At 40.2% G+C, this 19,309-nt stretch overlaps 1 protein-coding gene across 3 annotated transcripts in view; it reads left to right on the top strand.

The window, feature by feature from the left end:
- GK5 (glycerol kinase 5) overlaps positions 1-12,182 on the top strand; it is an 86,231-nt gene extending 74,049 nt beyond the window's left edge. For 2 of the 3 annotated variants that reach the window (XM_023555467.2, XM_064275537.1), the window contains exons 15-16: positions 375-508; positions 5,361-12,182. In XM_023555467.2, coding sequence (XP_023411235.1) covers positions 375-508; positions 5,361-5,509 — 283 coding nt within the window. In that variant the 3' untranslated portion in view covers positions 5,510-12,182. The remainder of the gene's footprint in view (positions 1-374; positions 509-5,360) is intronic. The other variant, XM_023555468.2, reaches the window with a different exon arrangement.
- The last annotated feature ends 7,127 nt before the right edge of the window (positions 12,183-19,309 follow it).

Here is a 19,309-nt window from a genome sequence, read left to right as displayed (position 1 = left end):
TGTAGATCTTTAAAAATTGGTTTTTCAGATGTGTGGGTATCCTTTTGGCATGAAAACATCAGATTTCTGATTTCTTTGCTGAAATGTCCAGATGAATTTTTATTTTGAACTGGTGTTGCAGAACAAACTGGGCAGGTAGGAAAATCGTTGGGAAGAATCAGGGGAAATGTTTAAATAATTACCGCCAGTAAGGCCTTCTGTCTGCAGGTCAGTGCTAAGTGATATAATTTTGGAATTAAAAATTAAACTTATAAAATAAAATCAAGGATTTAAGAAAATTGTCTGGCCCACTTCAAAAGAATTAATGATGCTTTTATTTTTTTTTTTTATGCTTTGGCTGCAGTGATTGATGTTCCTTTTCTTGCTCCCCGCAGGGCAGATGGAGGAGTCTGTAAGAACAGTTTTGTCATGCAGATGACCTCAGACCTGATTAATCAGAATATAGACAGATCCGTTCACGTTGACATGTCCTGCCGAGGTGCGGCTTCTCTAGCTGGCCTTGCTGTTGGTATGTGTCGATTCTGTAAAAACAAGGACTTTATCTTGTAAACTATTTCTGACAGAGTTCATTTCTCTTCCCAAATCTCAAAATTATAGAAAGGGTCTGGAAAGCATTGGTGTCCCTTAATCTACAACAACTCATTGTTGTCAGTTGCCATTTAGTTGGCTCCAGCTTAAATTATGGCGACTTCGTGTACAACAGAGCAAAACATTGCCCAGTCCTGTACCGTCTTCACTATTGTTGGTATGCTCGAGTCCATTGTTGCGGCCACTGTGCATTTTGAGTGCCTTCCAACCAAGGAGGCTCATCTTCCGGCACTATATTGGACAGTGTTCTGTTATGATCCATAGGGTTTTCATTGACTAATTTTCAGATGTAGATTGCCAGGCCTTTCTTCCTAGTCTGTCTTAGTCTGGATGTTCCGCTGAAACCCGTCCACATATGCATATTGTTCGCAAAAACCCCTGTGACCTCCCACTGGTGGGACTGGTTGTCCCTCTTCCGTCTTCACTTTACTCCTTCAGTCAGGATTCAAATAGCCGATATTTTGATTAGCAACCGTAGCACTTAACCACTGCGCTACCAGAACTCCAGAGGAAACATGAGAAGAAAAATATTCTCAGCTGCTTTGGTCTCTAGCAAAGGAGGATCCCTGATTAAGCTTTCTGGGTAGATATGCTTGTCTGTGTTAGTAGAAACCACTCAATTATTTATTGAACAACATTTGTGAGCACCTTTTATATGACAGTTACTGTTAGGAAGAAAGAGGTTAAAAGACATAGTTCCTGCCCTCTGGTGGGAGTAGACGGACAGATCAACTGATTATGAAACTTGTAATAAACCCAATGGTCAGCAAGTGGTGTAGGCTACCCAGGGGAGTTGATGTGGCCCACTTGTGAAGGAGTTACAACCAGCCAGGTGACAAGAACATAAGAGGTGGGTGGTCCAACAGAAAAAGCTGCTCACGCAAAGGTACTGAGTCATTAAGAGAAGCAAGCGCTGTATGATGAGGACAAGGGGAGGCTGGAGAGATACGCAGAGGTCCAGCTCTGGCGGGCTCCTCTTAAGGAGAGGTCTGGACTTGATCCTGAAGACTTAGAAGAACCCCTGAAGAATTGTAAGCAGGAGGGCAACATGGACGGATCTGGGCTGAGCAGATCACCTTGACCCTTAGTGAAAGGATTAGCGGGGAAGGATACAGAGCATCGAATTAGGATGCTCTCTTGGAAACTGGATGATGCCTGGGGACACTGGAAATATTTTAATGTGTTCCTGTATGGAGGGGTCAGTGTTCTGTGCCACAAAACAGGAAAAGGATATTTTACTGTGAAAAGTTTAAAGCTAATATTAAAGTCTCTTAAAGTTAGAGATCCAAAAAGCATGAAATCTGGGTAAATTCAACTTAAACTTCATTCTAATAAAAATTTGATAATTATGCATAAAAGTACACTTATCCCTCTCATTTGTTCATTGATTAATGTTTGATTAATTCAAGTTGAAAAAATAAATTTCCATTAAATAATCAGTCCCATTGGCAAAGGTAGCTACTTCGATTTCTTTGCGTATTTCATTCAGGTTCTATAAATTTAATGTATGTGATCTTTTTCAAATGCTTGTTAAAACAAACGAGAACCATAGCAAGGAAAACCTTCTCAAGGTCTTAAAGCAACACTTGTAAATTGAGTAAATTAAACTTATAATTAGGGTAAATCAAGTTCTCATAAGCGCTCTAATATTGTTTATTCAGTTAATCAAATGTTTCTGCACTTTTCACCTTATGTGATTAAATGTGTCATATTCTATTAAACATTTTAAATACTTTAAATAATAAACACATGCAGATTATCCCTGCACGTAACACAATAAATGGCTTGAAGTTTTATTTACTTTGTTATGCCTATATTTTCAAACTTTTTCAGTACAAAGAAATATAACTAACTACAGGGAGCAGTTTTACCGTCTCAGAAAAGCTGAGGTGTCTGTTGGGATTGCTTCTCTCTCAGAAATTTGAAATCTGAAGTCTATGCATATACTCCGTCTTTTAGAAACTCACCCAGAAATGGGGGCCTGTTCTAGACATATTTAATGAAATGATGTTTAAAATATATACACCTTAAAAATATAAATATTGAATTCAGGAAATAAGGATTTTAAGAACATAGTTATTTTCTTGGCTAGATTTATCAAACCATAGAGCACTGATGAAAACAATTTTTAGTCTTTTAAAACATCTATAAATTAATGTACTTTTAAAATGTAGATACTCGAAAATGCTCACTTCATAAATAAGGAAGGAATGTGTCTTGACAAAAAATTAAAAAAAAATATGTGTTAGCTTGTTTATTGCTAAGAGAAAGGAACACTTGTAGACTATGTTAAAACTTCTGTGTAGGGGATTTGAGTCAGGTTTATTAACAAGACCTGTATGATTTCAGACTATTTGTAATCATAATTATAAATGTGTTCTTATGTTTTCATTATAAATCACATGGTTCTCTTTGTAAGGAACAATTTATGGTAGAACTACAGTATGATTTTGAATTGGAATTTAAATGTTGTTATGTTGTTAAACTCATTGCTGTCCACTGGATCCCGACTTATAGCCACCCTATAGGACAGAGTAGGACTGCCCCCCGCTAGAGTTTCCAAGAAGCGGCTGGTGGATTCCAACTGTCATCCTTCTGGTTAGCAGCCAAAAGCTTAACCACTGTGCCACCAGGGCCCTTGTTATGTTGTTAGGTGCTGTCAAGTCAGTTTTGACTCACAGTGACCCCATGTGACAGAGTAGAACTGCCCTGTAGGATTTCCAAGGCTATAACCTTTACCCGTCAACTCTACTTTGAGGAGGCAGCTCTTCCCCAGTCATCTTTTGAGTGCCTTCCAACTTGGGAGGCCCATCTTCCAGCACTATATCACACAATGTTCCGCTGCTATTCATAAGGTTTTCACTGGCTAATGCTTTTCAGAAGTAGACTGCCGGGTCCTTCTTCCTAGTCTGTCTTAGTCTGGAAGCTCAGCTGAAATCTGTCCTCCATGGGTGACCCTGCTGGTATCTGATTACCAAGTAGCGTAGCTTCCAGCATCACAGCAACACACAAGCCCCCACAGTACGACAAACTGCTGATGTCAGATGGATCCTGGCTGAAAGCAGAGAATACCAGAAGGATGTTTACCTGTGTTTTATTGACTATGCAAAGGCATTCGACTGTATGGATCATAACAAACTATGGATAACACTGAGAAGAATGGGAATTCCAGAACACTTAATTATGCTCGTGAGGAACCTTTACATAGATCAAGAGGCAGTTGTTCGGACAGAACAAGGGAATGCTGATTGGTTTAAAGTCAGGAAAGGTGTGTGTCAGGGTTGTATTCTTTCATCATACCTATTTAATCTGTATGCTGAACAAATAATATGAGAAGCTGGACTATATGAAGAACAGGGCATCAGGATTGGAGGAAGACTCATTAACAGCCTGCGTTATGCAGATGACACAACCTTGCTTGCTGAAAGTGAAGAGGACTTGAAGCACTTACTAATGAAGATCAAAGACCACAGCCTTCAGTATGGATTACACCTCAACATAAAGAAAACAAAAATCCTCACAACTGGACCAATGAGCAACATCATGATAAACAGAGAAAAGATTGAAGTTGTCAAGGATTTCATTTTACTTGGATCCACAATCAACAGCCATGGAAGCAGCAGTCGAGAAATCAAAAGACGCATTGCATTGGGCAAATCTGCTGCAAAGGACCTCTTCAAAGTGTTGAAGAGCAAAGATGTCACCCTGAAGACTAAGGTGCGCCTGACCCAGGCCATGGAATTTTCAATCACATCATATAAATGAATAAGGAAGACCGAAGAAGAGTTGACGCCTTTCAATTGTGGTGCTGGTGAAGAATATTAAATATACCATGGACTGCCAAAAGAATGAACAAATCTGTCTTGGAGGAAGTGCGGCCAGAATGCTCCTTAGAGGCAAGGATGGCGAGACTGCGTCTTACATACTTTGGACATGTTGTCAGGAGGGATCAGTCCCTGGAGAAGGACATTATGCTTGGCAAAGCACAGGGTCAGCGGAAAAGAGGAAGACCCTCAACGAGGTGGATTGACACAGTGGCTGCAACAATGGGCTCAAGCATAACAATGATTGTAAGGATGGCTTAGGACCGGGCAGTGTTTCGTTCTGTTGTGCATAGATAGGGTCGCTATGAGTCGGAACCAACTCGACGGCACCTAACAACAAAAACAACAACCTTTACCGGAGCAGATCATCAGGCCTTTCTCCCACAGAGCTGCAGGGTGGGTTTGAAATGTCAACCTTCCTTTTAGCTGCTGAGTGCTCAACCATTGCACTCTCAGGGCTCCTTTAGAATTTAAATAAGTTGTATGAAATGCTATAGTTTGAAAAAGAAATTCTTATATTAATTCCCAGTATTAGATTTTATGCATATCCCATCACTTACCTCAAGATGTGTGACAGAAATCTTAATTTATTTTCATTGTGTAAAAAGAAAATATACTATTTCTTACTTGAGTTTTCTTTTTTTTGAATGGTAAGTCATGAAATTAAATGATGGCAGAATGTGGCTGCTTCAGAAGTGACCCGGTGTCCTGCCACACAGGAAGAAAGCTGGAAAGTTAAAAACCAAAAGATTTTATAATCTTGGTTTATTTATTTCCAGGAATATTCAAACTTACAAAATTCAAATGCAACAAAATATTTGGATTGCACTTTAAAATAGTAGCTATTTTCCTTTGTACCAGTTCATGTAGAGTTGTGGATAAACTAGATGGACTCATTATTTGCCTTAAAGTTAGAGAATAATTTTTTTTTTTTTTTTTAATCTATAGGGTTTTGGACTGACAAGGAGGAACTAAAGAAACTGAGGCAAAGTGAAACGGTTTTCAAGCCACAGAAGAAATGGCAAGAATATGAAATGAGTATGGAAAACTGGGTCAAAGCAGTGAGACGCTCCATGAATTGGTATACAGAGATATAGCCCTAAATAAAATGGCGGGACCTAGAGATGGCATGCTTACGGGATGTGCTGATGAGACAAAGCTCAGGGATACGCAATTGTACAATGACTGAGTAGAGAAGATTTAAGATGAGCTTCACTACCTGAGAGAAAAAGCACTGCTTTTTGGAAAAGCCAATAAACAAGCAGAAAAAAGGCATATTTTTAAAATCCAAACCTTAGTAAGACTGATACAGCAGCAGTGCCTCAAAACTTCTGTGTCTTCTGTTTTGTAGCAAATTCCAAAGTACGTCAACCATTTCTTACCATATTTGGGCAGTTATGGAGCCTCCTCCTTTTTATACTTAGGTCGACAGTGCATGTGAGCACAGTTGTTCAGTATCTGAGCTAATAGTTCCGAATCAAGCACCATTCACATTTTGTTCCAAAATTATGTGGAAAGTATTTCCTTTAATTTTCTAAAATTAAGTGGGCTATTGGAAGTCCACATAACTAAAAACAAAGAATAACGGAGGAAATGTAGAATTTGAAACATCAATGTTTTATGTTTAAAGCCATAACTGTTCAATATCCAATTAGGAGCTCAGTAGATCCCTCTCAGAGAAGCTTGCTTGCTAGTCAGTACTTTCCTTTACTGACCTTAAAGACACTGCCTTAATTTTGCCTTGTTCAAGGAAAATGAGCATTGTTTATGTATTGAAAACACTGAAAAAATATTTTTATTTAATTAATGAATTGAAAAAGGGTTTTGATTCTTAAGGAACAAAAATACTGTTTGTTTTCCTTTGCAAATAGTATTTCTTTCAAAAACTTCTGGCTTAAAACATAACATTCCCCCCCCCCTTTTTTTTTTTTTACAAAATGCAGGTGGTTAACATAAATTTTGTCCTTCTTTTCTTTATCTTTCATAGTTGTTGAGATACTTAAGTGTCATTTATTTTGATTAAGGTTCTAATTGACAGAGTTTAATTTGAAGAAAGTGCCCTAATTTATTGATGACTTAAGATTTGCCTTCATTGCGGTATTTTACTTGTCCTTGTATCTTTTTGATGTTTGCCCAGTCTCCTCACCTCTCTGAGATAAGTGCAATGGGTGGTTGACACATATCTCAGGGACGGAAGTGTATTTATGCTAATGATGCCCTCTGACCACTGAGCCAGAGATCCACAGAGGGGAGCCCAGGCCATGCCACTTTCTCCAGCTCTGATGGCATGTGGAGGGGTACCATTTGTGAGTTGCTTCAGGCTGGGTGTAAAATTGACCACCTTTCAATGGGTTCTCCTGTTATTTGCCCCTCCATATATTTGGAGTAGGTTCCAGTTGGATTTGCAGCAATAGTGAATTTATTTCCCTCTTAGTCAAGCTCAATCACACTAAGTCCAGTTTATGGAATCAGCTGGTAAATTACAATGTAGCTAAAGAGTGACTTTTACAAGGAATTTCGTTGTTGGCTGTTACGTATATCCATTTCAGAGACAGTTAGAACTAGAGGACAAATTCCATTTTTGCAAATTCCATCTCAGTGAACTTCAAGTGTCTTCTTAAATTATTAATTGTTTTGATGGGGGTATTTAGCAAATACGTAATTGAGACTTGGAAACATTCTTGCTGAGTTAGGGGTGTTTTTGTTTACTTGTTAAATCAGATCCCATCATCATCATATAGTTTCTTCATTCTTTGTTTTTTACATTTTTTTTTTTTAATTGTGCTTTAGGACCAGACCGAATGGTCTGACTGAGACTAGAAGGACCCTGGAGGTCATGGTCCCGAGACCTTATGTTAGCCCAAGCCACAAACCATTCCCAAAGCCAACTCTTCAGACAGGGATTGGACTGGACTACGGGATAGAAAATGATACTGGTGAAGAGTGAGCTTCTTGGGTCAAGTGGACACGTGAGACTATGTGGGTAGCTCCTGTCTGGAGAAGAGATGAGAGGGCAGAGCGGGGCAGAAGCTGGCTGAATGGACACGAAAATAGAGAGTGGAGGGAAGCAGTGTGGTGTCTCATTAGAGGGAGAGCAACTAGGAGTATATAGCAAGGTGTATATAAGTTTTTGTAGGAGAGACTGACTTGGTTTGTAAACTTTCACTTAAAGCACACTAAAATTTTTTTTTTTAATTGTGCTTTAGGTGAAAGTTTACAAAGCAAATTAGTTTCTCATTAAACAGTTAATACACAAATTGTTTTGTGACATTGATTGCTAGCCCCATGATGTGTCAACACTCTTCACTTCTCCATCCCAGTTTCCCTTTGTCCAGTTTTTCTGTCCCTTCCTGCCTTCTCTTCTTTGCTTTTGGGCTGTTGTGCCCATTAGTCTTATACACATGATTGAACTATGAAGCACGTTCCTCACGTGTGTTATTGGTGGCCCTACATACCTGTCTAATCTTTGGCTGAAGGGTGAACCTCAGGAGTGACTTCAGTACTGAGATAAAAGGGTATCAGGGGGCATACTCTTGGGGTTTCTCTAGTCTTTGTCAGACCAGCAACCCTGGTCTTTGTGTGTGTGTGTATGTGTGTGAATTTGAATTTCATTCTACGTTTTTCTCCTGCTTTGTCTACGACCCTCTATTGTAATCCTTGCCAGAGCAGTCGGTGGTGGTAACCAGGCATCATCTAGTTGTTCTGGGCTCAGTCTGGTGAAGGTTGTGGTAGTGGTGGTCCATTAGTCGTTTGTACTGATTTGTCCCTTGTGTCTTTGGTTTTCTTCATTCTCCCTTGCTTCAGCCGGGATTCTTTTTACATTATTTTTACAAAGCTTAATTAGTGACCAACTAAGGGCTTTCCTGTCAAAGCCCTGTGAAAGATGCTCTGTTGCTATTCCTTATAGGCTGTATCTCAGTGGGTGTGATTTCATAGGATATAATTGTGTGTATGTGTGTGTGTATACACTAAATTATAATATTATTAATATCTAAAAGTGTGTTAACTCACTTCTTTTTCTACATTCTTCTTTCTCAGCATATAACCACCACAAAATAAAGGATAAATCTAAACACTTTTAGATGCTATGGGGAGATAACTTTGTTTAAATATCTCATTGGAATTAAGCATCTCCTAAAAACACAGTGGCTAATTTTTTCTTCCTGTGTAAGTCTAGAAGATACTCTTTTATTTTAATATTTCTGCCAGTCTTAGTGTCAGAATTTAGTAAATCTTTTGTCAGATTTGGCCAAAAGCAGAAATGTGGCCACATTTACTTTTGTGGCTGTGGAAGTAGTTGATAATCAAAATCAACTGAGTAAAAGAAAATTGCCCTTTCCATCTTTCAAGTTTATTTTTCATTTTTATGCTAACATTTGTAAGTCTTTTTTTTTTTTTCTGTACTACTCGTTGCCATTGGGCCGATTCTGACTCATATTTCTCAGTACACTTTATTTTCCCTTTAAGGATCCATCAGATATTTGTCCGAGAGTCCCACCTAGCTCATCAAGGGGGAAAATGTTCCTTTACAATTCATCTTAAAATGGTACTAATTGCTTTCATATTGTAGACTTACTGATTTTTAAATCTTTTATATCCAGCTGTGATACAGTTTCTCAACTATTAACATTCTAGACCAAAAAATTCTTTGTTGTGTGTGGGGTTGGGGGCTGTGCTGTACATTGTAGGAAGTTTAGCAGCATCCCTGACCTCTACCCATTTGCTGCCAGTATCTTCCTTCCAGTTGTGACAACCAAAAATGTACCTCACGCACTGCCAGGTGCTCCCTGGGAGGCAGGACTGCTCTCAGTAGAGAGCCACTTATATTAGAAGGTATTGGAAGAAATCATTGCACGTAGCATGTCTATCATGTCTCTTTTCTCTGTGCTGCATTTTGTTAGGAAACTGTTGTTAGCCAGAAGAGAGAGTCCTACATTAAAATAGAATTTCTATTTTTCAGTCTAATGGAGCAAAAAAAATACCTCATGTTGTAATTGTCTTCTGAATTTTTTGTCCACTCACCCCACCCTGTGTGCCTACCCCGTTTCCTCACCCGCCCCATCCACCCACCTCCACCACCCCCATGGACTTAGCAGAGCACGAGTTCAGGATAGGATTAATGTATTACGCAGAGTTGGCAAAGGGTCATCTTTGATTTGATCTGCTTTTTTGTTTTCTTTTCGTCTCTGAATAAACTAGATGATTACTCTCTGTACCTGCCTTATGTGCAAGCCTCCGCCAGGCTGCAAGTGCCTTGAAAGCAGGAACCGTGTCTACTTCCACAGAACTTAATACTGTGCCTTCATATTTGTAGAATGAGGTTTTCTTTTTTTATGTTTTAGGTGCACTTTTTTTGTATATGCATTTTATCCTTGGGGTTACATAGGTTGATAGGGAGTAGTTTATACTTATTGCAAGTAAATAAGTAAAATAAGTTTCTGTTGGATTAAGAAAGACTGCTGTGTTAAGGGAGCCCTGGTGGTGCAGTGGTTAAGAGCTCGGCTGCTAACCAAGAGGTTGGCAGTTCAAATCTACCAGCCACTCCTTGGAAACCCAGTGGGGCAGTTCTACTCTGTCCTGTAGGGTCTCTATGAGTCGGAATCAACTCGACAGCAGTGGGTTTGGTTTTTGGTTTATGGTATTATGACAGGAACCCTTGTAACGCAGTGGTTAAGTACTCAGCAGCTAACCAAAAGATCAGCAATTCAAACCCATCAGCCACTCCACAGGAAAAAAGGCCTGGCGATCTGCTCCCATAAAGATTATAGCCTAGGAAACCCTATGGGGCAGTTTTACTTTGTCATATAGGGTTGTTGTAAGTGAGAATTGACTCAACAGCAACAAACAACAGCAACTATATTCTTTAAATGTTTCTGTTTGCAAATGTGTAGAGATACACATGCATTCATACACATAGCTATATTAACTTTTCAAGTTATAATTGAAGCCATTCTGTTTACAGGTTTTATGTATTTGGCTGCAGGTAGCTGACAGAGATTGAACCATAAAAGTGCCAAATACACAGGTGCTATAGGGTCTCAGTGAGTCAGAATTGACTTGACGGCAATGGGTTTGATTTTTTGGGGGAAAAAAACTTCAGAAATAACCCCTTCTGCAAGGGATTTACCTGGGGCCCAGCCTTTGATTAGAAGTAGTCTAGCCCAAGAGCCTGGCAAAAATTCTAGAATTCTTTGAGGGGAGACGGTAGCTATACCCTGGGGTTTTTGGACTTTAAGTGATTCTAGAGTCATCCCAGATAACCTAAAACCCAAAAAACTCATTGCCATAAAGTCAATTCCGACTCATAGCAACCCCATAAGGCAACCCTAAAAGATTCTGATTCCCTTTGGGAAATTTAGATCATGTTTCTCAATAAGAATTAAAAGCCCAAAACATACCCCGGGTCTTTAAGACCTACCTGGTCCCAGAATCACCTTCTTGTATACCCAAAGCCAGTCATATAGCTCAAACTAGACAAAAGGGGTAGCCCCCAAAAGTCAAACAGGTGACCCTGAATCAATTGATTTTTTAGTTTTGGAGCCTCATAGCCTCATAAATATTTTGGCACCAGCATCTATTCCAAGCTTAGCACTGGCTGTATTGTCACTGTGTTCCCATGGGACCACTGTCACTAGAGGAATGCAGTTACAATCTTGGGAGCCGGGTAGATAGAGGCAGGCACCTGCAGAGTCAGATATTTCTGAAATTCTCTGCTATCAGTAGAGGCTTGCATGTTGCCATGATGCTGGACAGGTTTCAGTGGAGCTTCCAGACTAAGACAGACTAGGGAGAAAGGCCTGACGATCTACTTCCAAAAATCAGCGGGTGAAAACCCTATGGTTCCGTTAGGTGTGGGATTGCCATGAGCTGGGGACTGACTTGATGACAGCTAACAACAGCAACAATGAAGCGGCTATGTGTAGACAGGTATCTATATTATTTAGAAAAGAAATGATGTAAGGGTTCCACTTTAAATGAGCCAACTCTTTATAAGAAACTGTCAGACCGTTCCCAGAGTAGCTGTACTGTTTTACATTCCCACCAGCAATATGTGCGTGATCCCGTTTCACTGCATCTTCACCAGCATTTGGTGTTGTTACTATTTTTTATTTTAGCTATTCTGATAGATGTGTAGTGATATCTCTTTTGTGGTTTTAATTTGCATTTCCCTTTTTAATGGCTAATGGTGTTGTTGATCTGCTTTCATGTGCTTATTTTCCATCCCTGTATCCTCTTCAGTGAAATGTCTGTTCATATATTTCGTCCATTTGTTAGTTAGATTGTTTGTTAAATGAGCCATATCTTTAAATGAATATCTTTTTTTTTTAATCAGCCCAGTGACTTAAGAAGTCATTAAGTAGGATTTTCAAATCTTTCTAATGTATAAAGCATTTTGAACATGATTTTATAATGTACTGAGCCGAAGAAGTCTTCACAGTTCATCTGTTCTCATTATATAATGTGGTACTAATACTGTGTAATGGCAAAATTTTCAAAGACTCCTCTGCTTTAGAATGTTTAAATAGAGTATAAAGATATATATTTTATATACACTGATAATGTTTCTAAACTTTTTATTTAAAATAAGCTGATTTGTGTATATGTTTCAGAATGGTTTTGTGGAAAATTAATTAGAAATTTTCATATTTGTGCAAAATGGTAAATACTAGATCCCAATTCATGTACATCAGTAAATTCATAGTCTTATTTCTCCTATTGCCTTATATCTACAAATTTCACAGTTTTATTAAATAGTCATTGAGAACCTCACGAACTGTTGTTGAGATCTGTATGTAAAATCTAGGCTGCACAGCTGTAGAAATATTTGTCATGCCTGTGGGAATTTTATCCTTAACTTTTTGTCTACTTTAATTTTAGATTTGCGTTTTAAATTTTACCAGGAAATTCTTATTAAAATATTGTTTCCTGTTTTGGCTTCAACACATTAAGGACATAGAGAAATAAGCATATATTGACTACAGCTATGATCAGAGAAAGAAGGTTTTAGGCAACCCTGCCTCTTTAGATTCTGTTAGGCTTATTATCCTATGGCCTACATTATTGCATAAGGGAAATTACTAGAGAAGAGGGTTAATTCTTTGTGGTGGGGGAAAAGATGATATAATTTGTTGGGAAAATGGGCTATATTTTCAAGTATTTGGAAAGATTATAACTGACTGGACGAAAAAGTAATTTCAAATACAAATGTGATGGAATTAGCCTAGCAGTTTTTCAAAAATCTCTTTCTGAAAATTATAACCTTAAAATCATTTGGGAAATTACAATGAAACAGGCCATGATTGATTGACACCTATTGATGTATTAAAGTCATTTTTAATTTATTGTTTCTCTGTTCAGTGCTTCCGTTCACACACATATTTAGCAACATCCATACAGTGGAGGATTCAGTCCCATAATCAGGAGGTAAGGAAGGTGGAGTCAGAACTCTAAATCAACTTTTGAGACTTCTCTAACACAACAATACCAGAAGCTGGGGAATGGAAGGGCCATAAAATACCTTGACTATCAGCTCATTGTTAGGCAGATTTTGTGATAAAAGGCACACCACGGTCATACTGCAAATGGTCTAGAAAGCCAAACACGCACCACAGATGAGTGTGGCCAGACTAGATAGTAACGCCTTAACTGAGAAAGTATTAACAATGACGAGGTACCAGGAGTCAGAAGGAGCCTCTGCATCAGAAACATGGAGTTCTTTACCTTGTGCCCGTGTGTTACCACGTCCCAAACAATGATGGATCCAGACAGCAATGGCGGCAGCCTGGGCAGAGCAGACTCAGTCAGCAACTTGATTCCGGGTGGTCTCATCAGAGAGTGGGCTCTTACCATGGGCAACTGCATGAGGGACCCAGATGGTTCTATCAGCTGCCACGATTTGTTTCTACAGTCTGTGGCCTCAAAGAGTAGTGGCTTTAATCTGCCAGTCTGTGGCTTTCCAAGTGGCAGACTAAACAGCTAGGACATTAGCAACAGCCCAAGAGTCGGTAAAATGTAACAAGGTTCATCCAGGGAGCTATTGGCTAGAGCTGCGGGCACAGTCTTGAGTTGAGCCCATTGAGTGGCCACGTCCACTTTCTGTCCTGCGTTGCCAGCAGTGAGGTTGAACAGCCATGGCAGCCCAGGTGACAACATTGGGTTTCAGCTTAGCAAACCACCCGTGAGCCAGGCCCAGATATTTAGGGGAACCTCTGTGAATGGAAGGCCCTATCAAACCGGCAGCTTTGCTTCACATAATGAAATGGGGGGATAAAGTTTCCCTCAAAGGGTTATCTGCCACTTTTTCATATCAAGAGACCACTGGACAAGGCCCAGTTCTTAACATACTGTTTTCATTTGACAAGCAGGACTTTGGGGTCCTTCCCATCTTGTTAGTCATCAACTCTGAATTTATCTGTGCCAAAATGGAAACATCAGGCTGAGCAGTCACAGAATTTTCATGGCCAGGCATTCAGTTTTGACAAAAGCCCCGTAACGAGCTGATACAAAAACTAAAAACCTAAACCCGTTGCTGTCTAGTAAGTTCCGGCTCATAGCAACCGCATAGGACAGAGTAGAACTGTCCCATAGGGTTTCCAAAGAGTGGCTGGTGGACCCGAACTGCCAACCTTTTGGTTAGCAGCTGTAGCTCTTAAGCAAGCTGATAGATGCTTTTTAAAAGGGGAGTGTACCTGATAGCCGTGTTAGGGAAGCAGTAAGTCCAAAACCCTACGGGGTGCTCCAGGTGAAGGCTGCCTCCCCTTACCAGAAGCTGCAGTCAGTGAAATCATCAGTCACACAGACTTGTAGCTCAAAGGGGTCACTGGGCTTGGAGGGGGCCTCAAAAGTGTAGAGTATGTCACTGCTTGCTGGATAGCTTCCAACACAGCCTGTTAACACGGACCCCACTCAAAGCGTGCTCATTTTTGAGTTAGCTAACAAAAAGGACCGAGTAGAATGCCCAAGTCTGGCACACACTGTGTCCACTACCCAAAAAGTCCAATACAGTGCCAGACCTTTTATGGTTGGTGTCAGAAGAAACAGCAATTTTTCCTTGATTTTCAAAGGGATTGAGCAGATAATGGGACTGCCTATGTAGTTCCAAGGAACTTTACTTGCCTACCTGACTTCTGAAATTTGTCAAGGTTTATCAGGCACTCCAACACAGGGGATAACACTGCAATCAAAGCCATTAGGCTGAGGCTTCTGACTTCCAAACCAGCAGGACATCATCTATATAGTCAAAGCTGTGGACGTCAGAGGGCAGAGGCACTCACACTAAATCCTGACCCACCCACTGGTGGCAAATGGCGGGGGAGCTTATACCTCTAGCACTTCTCTCCATGTGTCTCTCTCCCATTGCAAGAATCCCCTGTGGCACTCTAGGACAGGAAGTACAAACAGATGACATATAAATTCTGTGTGCATCAGTGGTAGCATCAACAGCAGGACATTAAATTGGCCCAAAGATCCCCACCCACGAGGTCATATTGGCTTACCTTCCCCATAGAGAACCCTATCTAAACCCCAACTCTGTGGGACCAGGCAGGATGGTGACTTGGGCACCTAAATCCAACAAAGCCATAAAAGTTTGAGTTTCTCCCCTCCCGGAAGTTTCTTAGCACATGCAGGCAAGTGTGTATGGCCTTTGGTCCTCCTAGGGTCAGGGAGACCTTGCCCTTAGTCCTAATCATCTTTCTCCTAAAAAGCAGTGGAGGGTGGAAGAGAGGGAGAGATGATGAGTGTAGAGGGACCAAGCAACTCCTGTGCCAGTAAGTAAGGTTCTGCCTTTACTTCCAGTTTCCAGCAACTGTGAGCAGCTGCATGGCTCAACCAAAAGAACTTCTAATGTTTTGGGTTCATCCAAAGCTATGTATCCTCATTTCCTATACTGTATTACTTATTTTAGCTTTAAGGGCTTTTTGTCTTAACTGCAGCCACATTGCTTTTCCGTGGTGCTGTGGTACTTGCTCCCCATTGTCTTAACATCCCTTCTTCCTCTCACCCAGAGGAAAGTGAGCAACAGCCAAAAGCACTATTTCACAGTTTGTTTTAATCATCTCTCTCTTTGCTCAACCTGTAAACATTCCTTTGTGGTGGGACAGTAGAGGACCCTTATACCCACCACTTGGGCAGAAAGAGTATTTGATACCAGATCCTAGGGAGTTATATCCCTTCACCCAGCCCCCAAGAACCCCTGTCCTCTCTCTTCCAAAAATTCAGGTCTATCAGCATCCTAGCTGCATCCTCAAATACTGTCAAGAACTGTGAAAGGTTTGAGATTTTACCCCACTTGAAAGCTAACAAGTTAGTCTCCCACAGTTTCGTGGATACTGGCAGAAGACACAAGATTCCTAGGTCGGAGATTAAGGACTTTACTACTCATTACATAGCAACATCGTGAGCTTCATCTTCACATTGTTCCTTGCCCCCAAAGCCCTTACACAGAGCTTCCAGATTGATGCTGTGCACACACTGGGTTTGCCTTGTAGCCTGAGGAACCTCAAGCTTAGGAAACTTGAGTCTTTTATAACAGGCTGCAAGCAAACCTGCCTGATGTTTGCCCTAGAGGAAATTATTTTTATTATATTGGACAGTAATCAAAACTGTCCTCTGCTCTGGAGGGAGACACTAGCTCTATCTTACCACGAAGGCTACATTGCCTCTGCTTGAAGACAAGCAGACATGCCAAAGACCCATGTAAAATTGTCTCCCAATGATAAATTCCTCATCTTGATTGTGATGATGATTTCATGGATATATATGTACATTAGTATTCAAATTATTCACTTTAAACGTGTACAGTTCATTGAATGTCAGTTATACCTCAATGCAACTGGGCGGAAAGTTTTGCTACTCAAATTTGCTGTAGGGAGTAGCAGCCTCAGCATCACTTAGGTGCTTTTTCAGAAAAGCAGAATTACAGGCCTCATCCAAGACTCACTGCATCAAAATCTGTATTTTAAGAAGATCCTCTGGCATTTAGTTTTTTTAACTTTTTATTTTGAAATAATTTTATTTGACTTAACGGAAAGATTGTAAAAGATTGTACAGAACCCTATACATACCCTTCACCTAGCTGCCCCTAATACTAACATCTTACACAACCACAGCACAATTATTGAAACCAGTTAATACAGTAGTATTAACTAATCTACAAAAAAAAAAAAAAAAGAAACCCCACTGCCCAACTCAGGACAGAGTAGGATTGCCCCCAGAGGGTTTCCAAGGCCACAAATCTTTATAGGAGCAGACTGCATCTTTCTTCCCACAAAGCACTTAACCAGTGCAGCACCAGGGCTTGTAACTAATCTACAGACAGACCTTATTTAAAATTTGCCAGTTTTGTAACTAACGTCCCTTTTCTAATCCAGGATCCAATCCAGGATCCCACGTTGCATTTCATTTTCATGTCTCCTTACTCTCCTCCAATCTGTGACGTTCCTCAGTTTTACTTTTTTCATGACCTTGACATTTTTTAAGAGTATTGGGCAGTTCTTTTACAGAGTGCCTCTCAGTTGGGTTTGTCTGATGTTTTCTCATGATTAGATCATGGTTATGCGTTTTTCATCAGAATATTACCAAAGTGATGTGGCCATCTCAGTACATCCTATCAGGTAGTAAATGATGTCAGTATGTCTTATTCCAGGTAATAGGTGACCTCAGTCACTTCGTGAAGGTAGTGTCTTCCAGGTTTTTCCATGTAAGGTTGCCATTTCCTCTGTTGTAGTTAATAAGAATCTCGTAGGGAGATACTTCAAGACTAGGCCCGTATCCTGTTTCCCATCACACTTTCACTCACTAGTTTTAACATCCATCAGTGGTTCTCACCTGCAACAATCATTACCATGGTGTTTGTCTAATAATGATTTTCTATTTCCATGTGTCTTTATAGTTATTCTGACTCATATTAGCAACCCTATAGAACAGAGTAGAACTGCCCCATAGGGTTTCCAAGGAGCAGCTGGTAGATTCAAACTGCTAACCCTTTGGTTAGCAGCCGAGTTCTTAACCACTGCGCCACCAGGGCTCCTTTCTTTGTTACTGAGTTATTTATAACAGTTTTAGTCATGCCTTGTGCTCCACTTCACATCCTCTTGGCCCATATTTTTACTCCAGATAATGTTGCATCAACCAGCTGCCCAGGTATCACCTGCCAGCACCTTGCCTTACCATATCTCCTATTATCTGAGCTGAATTTCTCTGCCTCTCAGCTTGGAATACTTGTATGAACCCAGTCTGTTGTTTTCTCCCATGTAGAGTAACTTTTAAACAATGGAATAGGGAGCCAGTTATAAACATGCCCCTCTCCCATCCCTTAGAAGGTCCCTAAGTGGTACGGACAGTTTGCACTGCGTTACTAACCTAAAGGTTGGTGGCTTGAACCCACTCAGCAATGCCATGAAAGAAAGGCCCAGTGATCTGTTTCCTTTAAGATTTTTATCATGACTTTGACATAGCCAAGAAAACCGTATGGAGTGTCACTCTGTAACACATAGGGTCACCATGAGTGGCAGTCAACTCAAGGGCAACAGGTTTGGTTTTGGTTCCCATCCTTCAAGGGTACAATTCTGAAGTGTGTTCTTCCCAGCTTCTAGGAGAGCCTCCTGCAGGCTTCCAGGAGCGATCATCGCAATACCGTATTCTTGGACTGCCTTTCCTTCCTTTGTGTTTCATGCTTTCTGGTCCCCGACTCCTGTTCCTTGGTATCATTTCCCCAAATAAACCATCTGTCTGTAAGAATTTGTTTCAGGAGTGGGAGTCACAATGGAGAAACAGCTAAGATCTGTGCATTACCAGTTGTTAAATATTTTGACTCTCACCCCATACATAATTTAAGATCTTATGGGAAATTACACATGCATCAGATTTTGTAATAAGGAAAAAAAAGGTAAACAACACAAATGCCTATCAAAAAAAGAATGGATTTATGTAAATTTTATCATTTTCAGAAAATGATCCCCTTTAGCTGGTTAGGAAACCCTGGTGGTGTAGCGGTTAAGAGCTATGACCGCTAACCAAAAGGTCAGCAGTTCAGATCTACCAGATGCTCTTTGGAAACCCTATGGGGCAGTTCTACTCTGTCCTACAGGGTCACTGTGAGTCAGAATCAACTCAACAGCAATGAGTTTGGGTTTGGTTTTGTTCATTAAGACAGATGAATCCTCAAACACAATGTTGAGCAAAAAAAATAATTTGCAGGTAAATATTAGTTTGATGTGAAATATACAAAGTTCAAAAACATGTGAAACTAAACAATATATTGTTTGGAAATACATACATATGTATTACAATGATAAAGAAAACAATGGAATGATAAAATTCAGGATGGGGTTACTTTGGACAGGGAAAGACAGAGGGAGACATTCAGAGGGGCACACGGGGTCCAGTGGTGTTGCTAATTCCATTTTTTAAGGGTTTATCATTATTCCTCATACCTCAAATTAACTGTATATTTTTAGGATGAATAAAATACTTTGTCCGAAAAAGGGTTTTAGGTTTGATATTAAGAAGAGGTACCTTATTCTTAAGGGTGATTGTGAAATACTTCCACTACCCTAATAAAGTAATTCTGAGGGAATTCCAAAGACTTGATTCTACTCTGTCCTATTAAGGTGACTGAACTGCACACAGTAGGACTGTCTTTGGAAGATAAGTCTTTGACTTAATGCTTTCTTTGAAGTATTCTATTCTTTCTTTTGTCAGTCTCTGACAGAACTTTTTATATGACTGAAAAAGTGTCACTGAGGACCTTGTTGCTTAAAGTGTGGTGTTTGGCCAGGCAGCACCAGCATCACTTAGGAGCTTGTTGGAAATGCCAAACCTAAACTCCCACCCCCACCCTAGAGTCCCTGGTTGGGGGCGGGGGAGTGCAATTGGTTAAGAATTTGACTACTAGC

Source organism: Loxodonta africana, chromosome 23, assembly GCF_030014295.1.
Source record: "Loxodonta africana isolate mLoxAfr1 chromosome 23, mLoxAfr1.hap2, whole genome shotgun sequence".
NCBI classification, from domain to species: domain Eukaryota; kingdom Metazoa; phylum Chordata; class Mammalia; order Proboscidea; family Elephantidae; genus Loxodonta; species Loxodonta africana.
The sequence above is the reverse complement of the archived record's forward strand: the minus strand, read 5'-3'. Positions and strand labels throughout refer to the sequence as shown.